Source organism: Scomber scombrus, chromosome 20 (genome assembly GCF_963691925.1).
Source record: "Scomber scombrus chromosome 20, fScoSco1.1, whole genome shotgun sequence".
NCBI lineage: Eukaryota > Metazoa > Chordata > Actinopteri > Scombriformes > Scombridae > Scomber > Scomber scombrus.
The window spans coordinates 9,872,924-9,886,149 of NC_084989.1; the positions used below are offsets into that span (position 1 = coordinate 9,872,924).

General features: G+C 36.4%; 1 protein-coding gene across 2 annotated transcripts; it reads left to right on the forward strand.

The window, feature by feature from the left end:
* Positions 1-5,910: 5,910 nt before the first annotated feature.
* Positions 5,911-12,111, forward strand: bco1 (beta-carotene oxygenase 1). Of its 2 annotated transcripts, none has more exons than XM_062441697.1 (11): positions 5,911-5,974; positions 6,077-6,205; positions 7,044-7,173; positions 7,549-7,696; positions 7,787-7,937; positions 8,663-8,883; positions 9,019-9,276; positions 9,355-9,460; positions 9,565-9,659; positions 11,620-11,731; positions 11,880-12,111. In XM_062441697.1, the coding sequence occupies exons 1-11, from the start codon at positions 5,911-5,913 to the stop codon at positions 12,032-12,034; spliced, it is 1,569 nt and encodes a 522-aa protein (XP_062297681.1). In that variant the 3' UTR covers positions 12,035-12,111. The 2 variants fall into 2 exon arrangements, with proteins under 2 accessions (XP_062297681.1, XP_062297682.1); XM_062441698.1 differs by having other exon boundaries at positions 8,669-8,883.
* The last annotated feature ends 1,115 nt before the right edge of the window (positions 12,112-13,226 follow it).

The following is a 13,226-nucleotide window of genomic DNA, read 5'->3' on the forward strand; positions in this document are numbered from 1 at the left end:
ATGGGGATTGCACTATAAACAAAATTGCATATACATTTGAAAGACAACTTTTGTCCTTTGTTTTCTTTTTCTTTTTTTGTACATGTACATAATGTTTACTTAAATGTTATTCTTGTACTGTGCCACATAATGTAATCCACAGATGATGATGATGATGTGATGAGAACATCCCAAAGCAGATATTTAATGTAATATCCAGCACAGAAATAATCGGTAAGGGAATACTTGAATACTAATCAGTACAGTTTATAACAATTTGGGCAGTGCAAATAAACATGAATCCTATACAAATCTTGCACTTGTGTGTACCATTTTCTTTAATTTATTAATCCAAGAAAAGTGGACATAAAACAAAGCAGATACCGTGGTCACAGTGCACATACTGCCATCAGGTGGCCAAGCTGGTGTTTTTTGTTCTGAATGTTGTACAGAGGAGAGACGTGAGTAGGTGGAGTGTTTAGTGACATTCTATGAATGTATTAGAGAAGAGAAAAAATATTTGTCATTTACATTTTCATTTGTTCTTTACAATAAATACCAAATTAACTGATGTGATGTGTATCATTTGAAAAACAAGATTTTTAGAAACCTTTAGAAACAATGTTGTGTTCAATTTGCAGTGGTGTAAAGTAACTAAGTATATTTACTCAAGTAGTGTACTTAAGTACAAATTTGAGTTACTTTGCCACATAATACAGTTTAATATTCTTCATGTTGTTTAAAATTGGCTTCCCTTTTTTATTTATTTTATAAATTGTATATTGCATTATAAAAAACATATGATACATTCTACAATATGATGCACTACTATTTCTATGAATCTACCCAAAGTATCTAAAATTTGGTCCATGTGAATGAACTGTTAATGATAAAAACAAACAATAATATATAGTGTAGTAATATGAGAGGCCAGTCTGCCTAATGAGTACTTTTACATGTAATACTTTACGTACGTTTTGCTGTCCATACTTCTGTACTTTTACTTAAGTAACATTTAGTATTTGGGGCTTTGGAGGATTTTTATATAACAGTATTTGTACGTTTACTTAAATCTGAACACTTGTTCCACCACTATCAGTATGAATTTCAGTATGCTGCCAGGGTTGCTGGCTTTTTCCTGGCAGTTATTACAGTCCATAGTTGGAAACAATGTGTTATATTCCAAGGCCTCCACATCACTTTTGTATGTGATGGTTGCTGTATAAAAATGTATTTGCTTTTTTGTTTTGTTTTGTTTACTTTAGAGTGCTAGCATCTCTTATGTTAGCTCATTACAATTTATATTAATGCCCACCATTTTAACATACATTGACATTTAAGACAACAAAATAAATACCACTTTATTTGGTATTAAAGACATTTTGTTACATGTTCTCACAAATTCATTAAAAAAAGGTTGACCTGAAAAATGTTAACCCTAAAAGGTTTCTGGTATAAGAAAAGCAAGATCTTGCTTAACATTGACACGTTAATTGCAGTTAGCTCCTCTATTTAATTTGAGTAAGGCAATGCATATGTGGTTTTGGGTTCTTGGCAGCAACGTGCCAAGAAATTATTGGTTTACATCATACTCCAAAATATCTGACAGCACTGAATAACAATGATTTTATCTTCATCTTAATCAATGATATATATAATCAACAACATTTTGTTGAGAAGCTTCGTTATCTCAACAGCTACCATCTTAGGTGGGCCACTAGAGGACAGTTTTGTTCTGAATTTCACTTCTCTGTGGCTTCATTTGAGAAGTCTGTAGGCACTGACTGGGTCTATGGTGCAGATCTATGTTTTCCATCATCATCAATGAAAAGTCTAAATCGAATGATATACAATGTTTACTATAGTCTGACATTTTTGTTCTACTGCAGGTTTCCCTGACCTAGCACATGCCACACACTAACATGGTTTTACTACACAGTAGATCACATTTGATGAAGCTTGTTTAGCTTTTACCAATACTGAACACTGTTAAGGTCTTATGGTGACAATGAAGTGATACCTAAAGCTTTGAAATGCATTGCGTGTCTTCCCTCAACCCACTTATCCTCATAGATGGGACTAAATTGGGTTGGTGGGATTAACAGTTTTAGATATAATGTTAGGAAAAATAAAGTGTTTCAGAGGTAGAACTGGGAAAAGGACCTTGAACAAGTTTTATGGCTGTAGCCACTTCACCAACAACCTGGCTACCAATGAGGGACTTGCTTGAGAAACCATAACAGGTGTTGAATTAATCCAACACAATTAAAGATGCCGTGTGTCAGATTTAGTGGCATCTAGTGGTGAAGTTACAGATTGCAATCAATTTAATGCCACTCTCCTCTCCCTCTTATTCTTATTTTGATTATACATTAATTAAGACATTCTTGTTTCTACAACTTGCCACTAAATTCTACGCGCTTATTCAAATAACTTTATTTCAATAAATAGGCAAAATTAATAGATTACCTTAAGCATATACACTGGGTTACACATCTGCTCAAACACCATGTTCAAGCATAAGTGTCCCTCGGGGAGTCCTGTGGGGGGTTCTCCGGGAGTACGGGGTATCGTATCGCATAAATCAGGCTTAAGGCTGCTGCCCCCGCGACCCGACCCCAGATAAGCGGAAGAAGACAAGACGAGACAAGATTATTATTATTATTACCTTACGTTTGTCTATTTATATTCTTCTGTGTTGCATTTTTTGGGAGCAACCATCAAGACACATTCTTTGTATGCTTGCATTGCCTAATAAAATAGATGCTGGTTATGATTGAATGAGCTATTAGGCTAACATAAAAAGCCAAAACCAAGAATCATAAAGATACAAATCTCCATTGTTGTAAATAGTAGCCTATGCATGTGTCGGTATTTGACAAACTGGGAATAAAAACAGATTGGTCTTCTCAGCCCTAACCCTAATCCAGTCACTTCAGGCCTTCCTCCAAGCCTCTTTGTCCTACATTGGCAGCAATGTTGTCATCTCTGAACAAACAAACAAACAAACAAACAAACAAACAAACAAACAAACAAACAAAAAGCTTAATTTTCTATATTGGGCCTTTGAAAGTGCTCTCTGAAACTATTGCATTTTCCATTGAGAATAAAATTAATGTAAAACGCATGTCAGGATTTTTATCTCTCACGGATCCTTCATGATGTTACAATTTAATTATTAGCTCTGCAGGGTTATGCTTAGCCCTTTTCTGTTTGTCTCCTTTGTGTTTGTTTGCAGAATTACTCAAAAAAGTTGTCAGCAGACATTCCAGGCAACTTCAGATTTAGGCTGATTGTTGAGCAAGGCAGGACCAAGCAATTTTTCAATGAGCCAAATAAGGACAAGGTAATGACAATGATTTAAACAGTCTGAGATAAACTCAGCCCTGAACAAACAAGCTACTGCATGTCTCAGGTCCATATTCTTTCGATGAAAAGCTGACAAATATTGTATCTTGTTAACTGAGTTGGTGAAGGTGTTAATTCTATAAAGTGTCATCTAGTTGGTACAGTGTTTAAAGTACATTTGGAATTTGAATTACCTTTCTGAGAAAAGTGAATAATCACTGCAGCAATGTAAGAATAGAGTATAGATAAGAGGTATGACATGACCCTACCATTCTGCTAATTGCCTCTGGTCAATTCAGGTAAACTTAAGTCAAGTGCAAGCTTTTCTTGGAAAGAAATAGACAAACACCATAAAAGAATAAATATTTTATTCACCAGCAGATATGGGTTTGGACTCAAAGGTAAAGCTGTAGTATATCACCGATTTGAGTTCTGAGACAACCATCAAATACTGCAAGTTCACCCCCAAATTGCATGATGTAGTATTAATACTTTTATTATGAATACTACTTTTGTTTGTTTGTTCAGAAATGACAACACTGCTGCCAATGTAGGGCGTAACTACAGGCTTGGAGGAAGGCCTGAAATGACTGGGTTAGGGCTAGGACTGAGAATACCAATCTGTTTTCATTCCCAGTTTGGCAAATACTGACACATGCATAGGCTACTATTTACAACCCTGGGGATTTGTATCTTTATGATTCTTTTTTTCCCCATCATAATCAGCATCTGTTTTATTAGGCAATGCAAGCATGTGTCTTGATGTTTGCTCCCAAAAAATAGAATAAAAATAGACAAACGTAAGGTAGTAATAATCATAATAATAATGATATAAACAATAATATTAAAATGAAATTGGAATTTTACAGAATGACATAGTAAAAGTTTTAAAATTTGATTAAAAAAAACTTAAAATGAAATATTGACTGTACAAAGGAAATATGGACAGTGCTATGGACAAAGAAATGAAGTTTATGAAACATGTGAAAGTGAAAGAGAAAAAATTAAATGTGACGTAAAAATAAATTATACAACGATGGAGGTTGGATGCAATCCATGTCATATCAAACCAATGGTCAATAAAATCTTTATCATTATACGGTATTTGTCTATTTCTTTCCAAGAAAAAACAGCTGGTTGCCTTAACTTTAACTGTCCTGAATTGCCCAGAGGCAATTAGCAGAGGTCATGTCATGCTTTTTATCTATATCCTATTCCTACTTGGCTGCAGAGATGATCCAATTTTCTCAGAAAGGTCATTCAAACTGTATTTTAAAGTGTACTTTAAACTCTGTGCTTGTGTGTTTGTGAAAGGGATTGTCCCACTGTCCAATTTTGCATTTCCCACTGAGAATAAAAGGAAGGTCAGTCATTTAGTTTGTTTTCACTGCAATGAAAGAAACTAAGGTTGGTATTACACGTTTTGATGTGAGACTGGGGACACATTTGCTCTCCACAGATGTTTAATGGGAAGGACTGGGGCATCACTTGCACACAAAAATGCACTTTGGTGTATACACTGCAGGCAAGCTGAACGTATCAAGTAATGTTATTTGTATGCAGATTGAAGAGACAGGGTTTATGGCTATAGTTGTGGTTATATCTCCTGTCTCGATTCTATTTTTATTTATTATATTCTAATTTGTTATATTTAGTTATTGTATAAATTTTGCCTTTAATTAGCCTACATTACTTTCTTAGACCTCACTGCTTTTGTATCTTGATTTATGTCAAGGGGTTGCTGTAATTTCCCTTTTGTATAAAAAAAGTTCTCTATTTAGCTATGTATCTAGCTATATATAGGATTACAGCCCTGCAGTTGATAGGGGTTCACTAACTGGGACTGTGATTCCATGAATTAAAATTACGCAGAAAAAACACAGTATGCGATAGTGCAGGATACAAAGGCGTGGAGTAATAGTTCAAAATGCAATCCAGTGACATAAGACCATAAAGCAATATTACAACCTGTTACAAAAGCAGATAAAAGAAGTTGCTTAAGATCTGACTGAATTCCCAGTATAACTCCCTGTTGGAATATTACAGATTGTTTTATGGGCTCAGTTACACAAATCTATGTGTTTTTACATGTTAATTACAATTTGAAAATGCTCACAATCTAATTCAACAAACTAAATAAAAATATAGGTCAATGAAAATTACACATGCTCCTAGAGAATTAAAGTGGATTTCAGATAATGAAATCTAGTCAGAGACGCCAAAGTTAACGCAATACCAAACTATTGTGTAAATGCACCTTTCTTTAATCTCAAGGAAAAAGATATTCGTGATAAAGCGCCGTTTAAACCAAAAAGCATAACAATGACAATCAATAGTCAATCAGTAAATGACCCATATACGATCAAATCAGAGTCTCTTCTCTGGAGCGCGTTTCGCCGAACAGAGCTACACCTTTCTATTGAAATAACCAAAGAGCACTGTCATCAGCGCTCACACAGATAAGATAATTCATTATTTGCCAAACCCCTGGCCAAGAAAGACGAGGGAGGGGTTTGCACTGTTCTCCCGCTACAGTATTTATTCTGACACCTCCGTGCGTTCCTCACAACACTGCCAGCAGACATGTCTACAGACTTTTCCAAGAACGTGGAGGAGAGGCCCGAGCCTTTTCAGGCAGAAGTGAAAGGTAGGTGGAGTGTTTACACTGTTAGATGAACAGATGGGATGAGATGAGGTTTGAGTTCATGTATGACTGAGGTATTTCTCTTCTGTGTTTCTTCTCGTTTAGGAAGTATCCCCAGCTGGCTGCAAGGCACCCTCTTGCGCAATGGCCCAGGCATTTTTTCTGTTGGGGAGACCAGCTACGAACACTGGTTAGATGGGATGTCAATCATGCAGAGCTTCGCCTTTAAAAACGGTTAGTCTGGCAATTCTTACCTGACATAGGGGAGAACGGGGTTGGTCGTCACATTCATCAGATCTCGTTTTGGAAAGAAAGTTTCAGAATTTAGATGAGATGTTACTTCCAAGGTCTGGAGTAAACTGCTTGACATGGAGGTGAGAGGATGTTTTTCATGTGAAAATGTAAATATCCAACTCTTCAGTATTTCTTTTCAAGGCTTTTACACAATGAGTTTATAATAAAACTAAAACTATTACCATTAATAACTATGAAGAGAGAGTGATAGGTAGGTAGGTTTTTTTCTTAGCTACACCAAACCATGTGGTTGTTAGCTTTTCTGTTTATGTTCTCTTGGTGCATGAGATGTGTTAGGTTGTTGTATTTCAATGAACCTAATCATTTTAAATAATTGTTTAAGTTTTTCTACATTTTTTTTTAATTTTTCTCCATTAAAATAACACAGGGACAACCATCCCCACAGTGTGTGACAACTATCCCCATTGTGGGGTTGGTTGTCACAAGTGCACAAGACATATTTGACGGCCAATATCTTTTGAACAGAAGCAGCTGAAGGAGAGTAAGACCACTCTATCCGTACCTGACACTTTAGTATTTCATTACAAATCAAAAGGGAATTTATTCAGTTTATGGTTTATGAGGAATTCAAAGGAAAGTAAAAAGTGTGACTACCAACCCTGTTCTCCCCTACGGAAGTAATTAATGAAATACTGTAACAAAGATCCCCAAACCCTGGCTCGCTTTGAATTTATTTATCTGTGAATATCTGATACAACCATTGTATGTGAGTGTGAGGAGCAGCTGCACTTACAAAGACATTTTTTCCATCTTCCAGGTGAAGTGATCTACAGAAGCAGATACCTTAGAAGTGATTCCTACAAAGCAAACATGGCTGCAAACAGAATTGTTGTGTCTGAAATGGGAACAATGGCCTATCCAGACCCAAGCAAGAACTTCATTTTCAAGTAAGCATGTACTTTATTAAATTTTATTATATTGATTTATTTTATAGTATTTTTTATTCCAATTTAAACTTGTTCCATTGTTTACAACAGTGCAACATTAACGTTCAGTGTGAATATATACATTTCCAGACTAGGTGTGATTAATCGTTAACACCTCCAATACCTTTAGCAGGTAACAGTTTGGTAAATGGGGGTTTACGGTGCAAGGGTTTTCTAAAGGATCTGTGACATCAACATAAGTCTATTGTGTCAGTCTGTTGTGTTAGAGGAGCCTCCTGCTGCTTCTCTTTCCCTCTCCAATTCTACATGACCCCCTACCGCCTCTTTGTCATTATAAGGTGAGAGTCTCTTTAAAAATGTACCCTTACTTTTCAGAGCAATTACCTTTCTCAACCACACGGTGCCCGACTTCACTGACAACAGTGCAAGCAATTTCATTAAATATGGGAATGATTATTATGCCGCCTCTGAAACCAACTACATCCGCAAGATTGATCCTGTGACCCTGGAAACCCAGGATAAGGTAATGTCATCAACTGATCTGTTAACACACAGTACATCTGACCAAAGCTTTTGGTTCCAGGCTCATGAATTGCTAAACTGTTTCACACAGGTGGACTACATGAAGTTCCTGCCTGTAAACCTGGCTTGTTCCCATCCACACTACGACAAAGAGGGCAACGCTTACAACATTGGGACTTCAATAGCAGAGAAGGGAAAGACAAAATACATGGTGTTCAAAGTCCCTGCTGCCTCAGAGAAAAGTATATAAACCTGCTCTACTTTGTCTTTACACCTCAGTGTTATGTCTTCCTATCAGCTGTACTTTGTAGAAGGTGAAGAAAGTTAAAATACAAGACACTGTAATGCAAATACAGGATATCACAGGGGAGGTGCATGAAGAACAGTCAGGGCTAACTACTGTATGTCTCTTGACATTGGCTCCTAATATGGATTCTAATGAAGGGCAGTATGCACACTTAAACACACTGAAATAGCTGTGACCATAGCTGTAGTCTTGCAATTTGTAAATCTTTCCTTCTATTGTGCACTTGCTATACAATATTCAGTTCATTTAACACTATAGTAATACTAATGTAGTGTTGAAAGTCTGATTCCTACATTGATTGATTATCACAAGTTTATTCACACTGTATATTATTGTTTTTATTTGCAATGTGTACACATACAAGCTACATGCAATTAAAATGATTTCAAGGTCAGTGTTACCTGTTAGATAAGATAAGGTAATATGAGATAGACCTTATTGTCCTTGTGTGCAGTATAAAATCCCAGCAACAATAATATAACAATAACAATAAAAAAGGGATATATTTATCAATCATCACATGGCCATATGCAATAGAAAAAGTGTGATAAATAACAGTAATTATAAAAGAAGAAAGACAGCTATGGCATATACATTATTTCTTGCACTCTTGCCTTCTATTTTTGTTTATTTCTTCTAAAATTTCTTGTTAACTTTCAGACAAAGGCAAGAATGTCCCTGCACTGAAGAATGTGGAGGTGATCAGCACGATTCCCTGTCGCTCCCTCCTTACGCCCAGTTTCTACCACAGCTTCGGCATGACGGACAACTACTTGGTCTTCATTGAGCAGCCTTTCAAACTGGACATCATCAAGATGGCTACTGCATACATGAGGGGAGTCAACTGGGCAAGCTGCATGAAGTTCTGCCCCGAGGAAAATGTAAGTGGTCACTCTGAAACTCATGCCATGCCTTCTATTCACACCACTGGCAAGAGGGTCTGAATTAGCGTGGGTGTGCATTCTAGACGTTAAACATTACTTCACTGTTTTTCTGTCTGTTTATTCTTTCAACAGACTCTGATCCACCTGATAGACAGAAAGACCGGCAAAGAGGTAGAGACTAAGTACTACACTGGAGCAATGATCGTCTACCATCACGTCAACGCTTTCGAGGACAACGGTCATGTCATCTTCGATGTCATCGCCTACAGTGATAGCAGCCTTTATGACATGTTTTACCTCAGTAAGCTGAAGCAAAATGCCGAATTCCACGATGATTCCTACTCAAAACCAGGCTATAAGAGATTTGCGCTTCCTGTCCAGTCAGACAAGGTGGGATTAGGAAAAGCTGATTTTATTTACTAAAACATAGAGATGTTCTTTAAATAACTGAATCTGTTTGGTCTACAGGGCGCTGCGGTTGGAGAGGATCTGGTGAAACTCAAATACACAACAGCCAGTGCTGTGAAGGAAAAAGAAGGCAAACTAATGTGTCAGGCAGAGGTGCTTTGTCAAGGTGAATCAAGCTGTTGAAGTATTCTAACTATTCTGTCTGCCCGGTCTTGATGAGTTATTGATTTGTTCATACAAATACAAAAACTGTCATTTTATTTCTATCAGGTTTGGATTTACCCAGAATAAATTATGACATCAATGGCGAGAAGCACCAGTTCGTCTACGGAAACTGTGTTGAGGAATCTGCACATTCAAAACAGGTAACATTTGCTATTGTTTTTAATTTGGCTATTGCTGTCAAATGCTGGTGGGAACATCCTTGTTCGTGATTTTTTTATGGTCTCTTAAGTGTTATTTTCCAAGAGAGACCTGAAACTTGCAGACTCGTGAAGAATAGAGATTGTAAATGCAAGGCCATTGGGAAACATATTGTTCCTGACAACATTGTTTTTTTCCAGAGGTAGAAAGCAATTTGCAGAAGTAAGAGTAACCGGTTGATGTAACAGTGACAGCTGAAGTGCGAATTACCAATTCCCCCAACAAAGACCAAACTACTTAAAAACCCTTGTTGTAATACCCACACGTCCTTTCCATTGGGTGCACTTGCAAATCAAGGTACCAGTGACAATGGAAAGAAGTCAAGTCACTAAGGCTTTAAAGGTCTGAGTTACAGAGCTCTTATACTTTGGATGAGAGAGTTTCCCCTCTCTGTCACCCTGTGCCCACAGTTGAGGTCTAATGGCGGGAAAGGGAAATAAGTAAAAGGAAACATCTTCATTTACACAATTGGATCTTTTTATTGTTTTCCTCTCTTGCGGGAAGTGACGCAGTTCAGATGACATCAATATACATTTTATATTAGGAGGTGGCGGGTTGGGCGGATGGCTAGATAGATAAATGGCCAAAAGTGGATTTAGCTGCGGGACTCCATTGGAGTTTCCTGTTTCCAACTGAGAGTGTCAAGTTTCCAACCACAATTGAGGACAGTTTTCTAAAAACCCTAACTTCTATTGTCATGGTATTTACTGTTGCAATGATGATGATGGCTTGATAACTTTAAGTAAGTAACTTTAACCCACACCATGTTTCAAGTGATCATTTTAACCCAAACCATGATCCTTCCCTAACCACACCAAGTGGTTTATGTACCTAAACCTAACCAGACCCCAACCCCAGCTTTGTCACACCATGAAACTTTTTTTTGTTGTTGTTGTTACGATTACTGCAGCATATTAGAAAATGCTAATGAAGCTCGCTCTGGAATACAGGTACAATTGGCCTATGTGGTCATTTCATTAAGAGGATATGTTGTATAAGTGTCCCCCTATTTTGTCATACCTCACTTACATAATGGATCAATTTGCAGCCAGTATGGACTGGAGGCCAAATACAACAACCAAAAATGGTTTCAGTGTACATGTGGGCTACCTGAGTCTTGTTTTGAGAGAGATTTGAAAAAAATGTGAAACTATAATTTAATTTTCTCATTTCACAACTATGTTTTCAGTAATAAGCTCTATTGTCTTACTAAAAGAAACACTGTATTCTAGTGTAAAACAATAACATAGTTACAGGTCATTATTTTATTTTGCATTAATGAAACAGCTTCTTACTCTGTAGTACAGTCTTGGTACGTAACTGATGTCCATGAAACATTTCCAAATGATCTTGACAATGACGGAAGTCTACCCTGCTAATACTAGGAAAATAGTTTATGTTACTAATGTGCCTTATGCCATTACTAAACAACCTTTATAGCTCTTTTCCAGGTATATGGCTTGTAGTTGGGACAAAGTTCTGCATGGGCTTGTCAACAAGATAAGCTTTTTATACATCTCTTTATGTAAGCTAAAGAAAGACTAAGACCAGTAATCAAAAATGATTCAGCAGTTTCTTAAATGAATCGGCCTAAAAACTTAGTATGTCCAAAGGACATATCCATGCTTATTGAAAATCTGCTTGTTATGGAATTTATGTGATTCTCTTTTCAACATCGCTGCAAAAACGTATTTAACATATATTTTTATTATTAAGTGGCCATACTGTCCTCTACCATCTCTACTGTAAAATCACGCTATCAGGACCTTTCTGAGTATTATCAGTTACAACTTGAGGAAATCAGTGTTAGTTTATATTGCTTTGAGATTAACTGTATGTGCAGATTTTTGTAGAGTAAAAGTGTGTCTTTAATTTTTTTCTTAATCTATTCACTTACTGTAGATTGGAAAGTTTGACACAGAAACCAAGAAAATGGTTTACTGGGGCGAAGACAACTGCTGGCCATCAGAACCAGTATTCATCCCCAGACCAAATGGAGAATCAGAGGATGATGGTAAGAGTGCTGTGTGGTGTTGTGGTGTGCACGCACAATATATAGTTAACAGTATATATGACACCATTTTTTACTATGTAAAAAATTCCTTAAATGTTTCATATTCTGCTCTGCACTCATTCAGCAACCTCTTCCTTCCCTTTTTCAGGAGTGGTCTTAACATCAGTTATCAACACCAATCCAGGCCAGAATGGTTTCATTCTGGTTCTTGATGGCAAAACATTCAAGGAGGCAGGTCGCGCATACGTGAACAGTCCACTCCACAAGGATATGCATGGATTTTTTGTCCCAGATGGAAATTAGTACATGTATGTAAATGCCTTTGGCCAACTTCCAAAACTATATCGGTGTCAAAAAATATGGGGCACAGGAATATGTGTGAACACTACTGAATTGGCTTTTAGACAGATGTGCAATGGGGATTCATGAACGTGCTGGTCCATGGACTATCCCGTCTCTGTTTAAGTATAGAGATTGTATTAAAACTTTTTTTTTCTTTTTGTATTTTTATTAAAAATAATGCACATTAATTGATTTCATCTGGATGACAATGTTGCCTAAGCATGTATATACCACTGTTTATTATGTAATCCATTTTATTCTATTGTACTGCTGTGATTGTTATAGTACCTGAGCACATTAAAGAGCTTTCTGAGATGAATTAGCACTCTTTAGTTTGACAATATCAAAAAAATAAATCCAACAGTCTAAACAAGTAATTCTCAATCACCTAACTCCTAACCTAATTATCTGTGAGAAGTTAAGTCACAAGTAAAGTCCATTTAGTTCACTCCTGGATTTTAGGCAGAGAGCAGTAAATATTATGCCTTTAAATGTAAAAGTTGCCTTGTTGTCTTCACAGCTTAACACATTTTGTCATGAAATGTTATATGTAGGTGTATTATAGATGTATAGTGTTATAAAGGAGAAAGTTGAATTAAACAAGAAACTATATTTGCAAGCTCTTGAAGATAAAACTATTACATTGTTTTGAATATAATGAAGGCAAATAATAGAGCACAGTGTACAGTATGTCAACAAGATGTGACTGGTCTTGTAGTAGCCTATGGAACAATGAACAGAAACTAGAGAAAAATGTATTAAGGTTTTCTATCCTGCCAAAATATAAAAAAACATAAAACTATTAGCTATAAACTATTAAAATACCCTATGTAGTCTGCATCTTGCATCTTACCTGATAAGACTCCAGGAAAATCAAACACTGGGTATTGGAGAAGCGCTGACAAGTTCTGGAACACAAATCTGTTTTCAGCTTTTGGAATTTTTCTCTAATCTTTGATTTTTTGTAAAATATTGGAAGATATGAACATTTTTTGAAATTATACAATGTGAAAAGTTTAGAAGGAAAAATCACTATTTGGTGGAGCTGTGAACAACTTATAAATATCTGAAATGTGAGCCCGACTACACACTGCTATTTGTTATAAGTCAGAAGCCAAAAAGGTTGGAAACCACGTGTTTCATCTTCAACAAT

Bases quoted from the DNA above. Each gene is read 5' to 3' on its own strand.
- bco1 (XM_062441697.1), top strand. From the start codon at position 5,911: ATGTCTACAGACTTTTCCAAGAACGTGGAGGAGAGGCCCGAGCCTTTT. The intron at 7,938-8,662 runs GTATATAAACCT...GTTAACTTTCAG, and splicing joins CCCTGCTGCCTCAGAGAAAA to ACAAAGGCAAGAATGTCCCT. The intron at 8,884-9,018 runs GTAAGTGGTCAC...TTCTTTCAACAG, and splicing joins AGTTCTGCCCCGAGGAAAAT to ACTCTGATCCACCTGATAGA.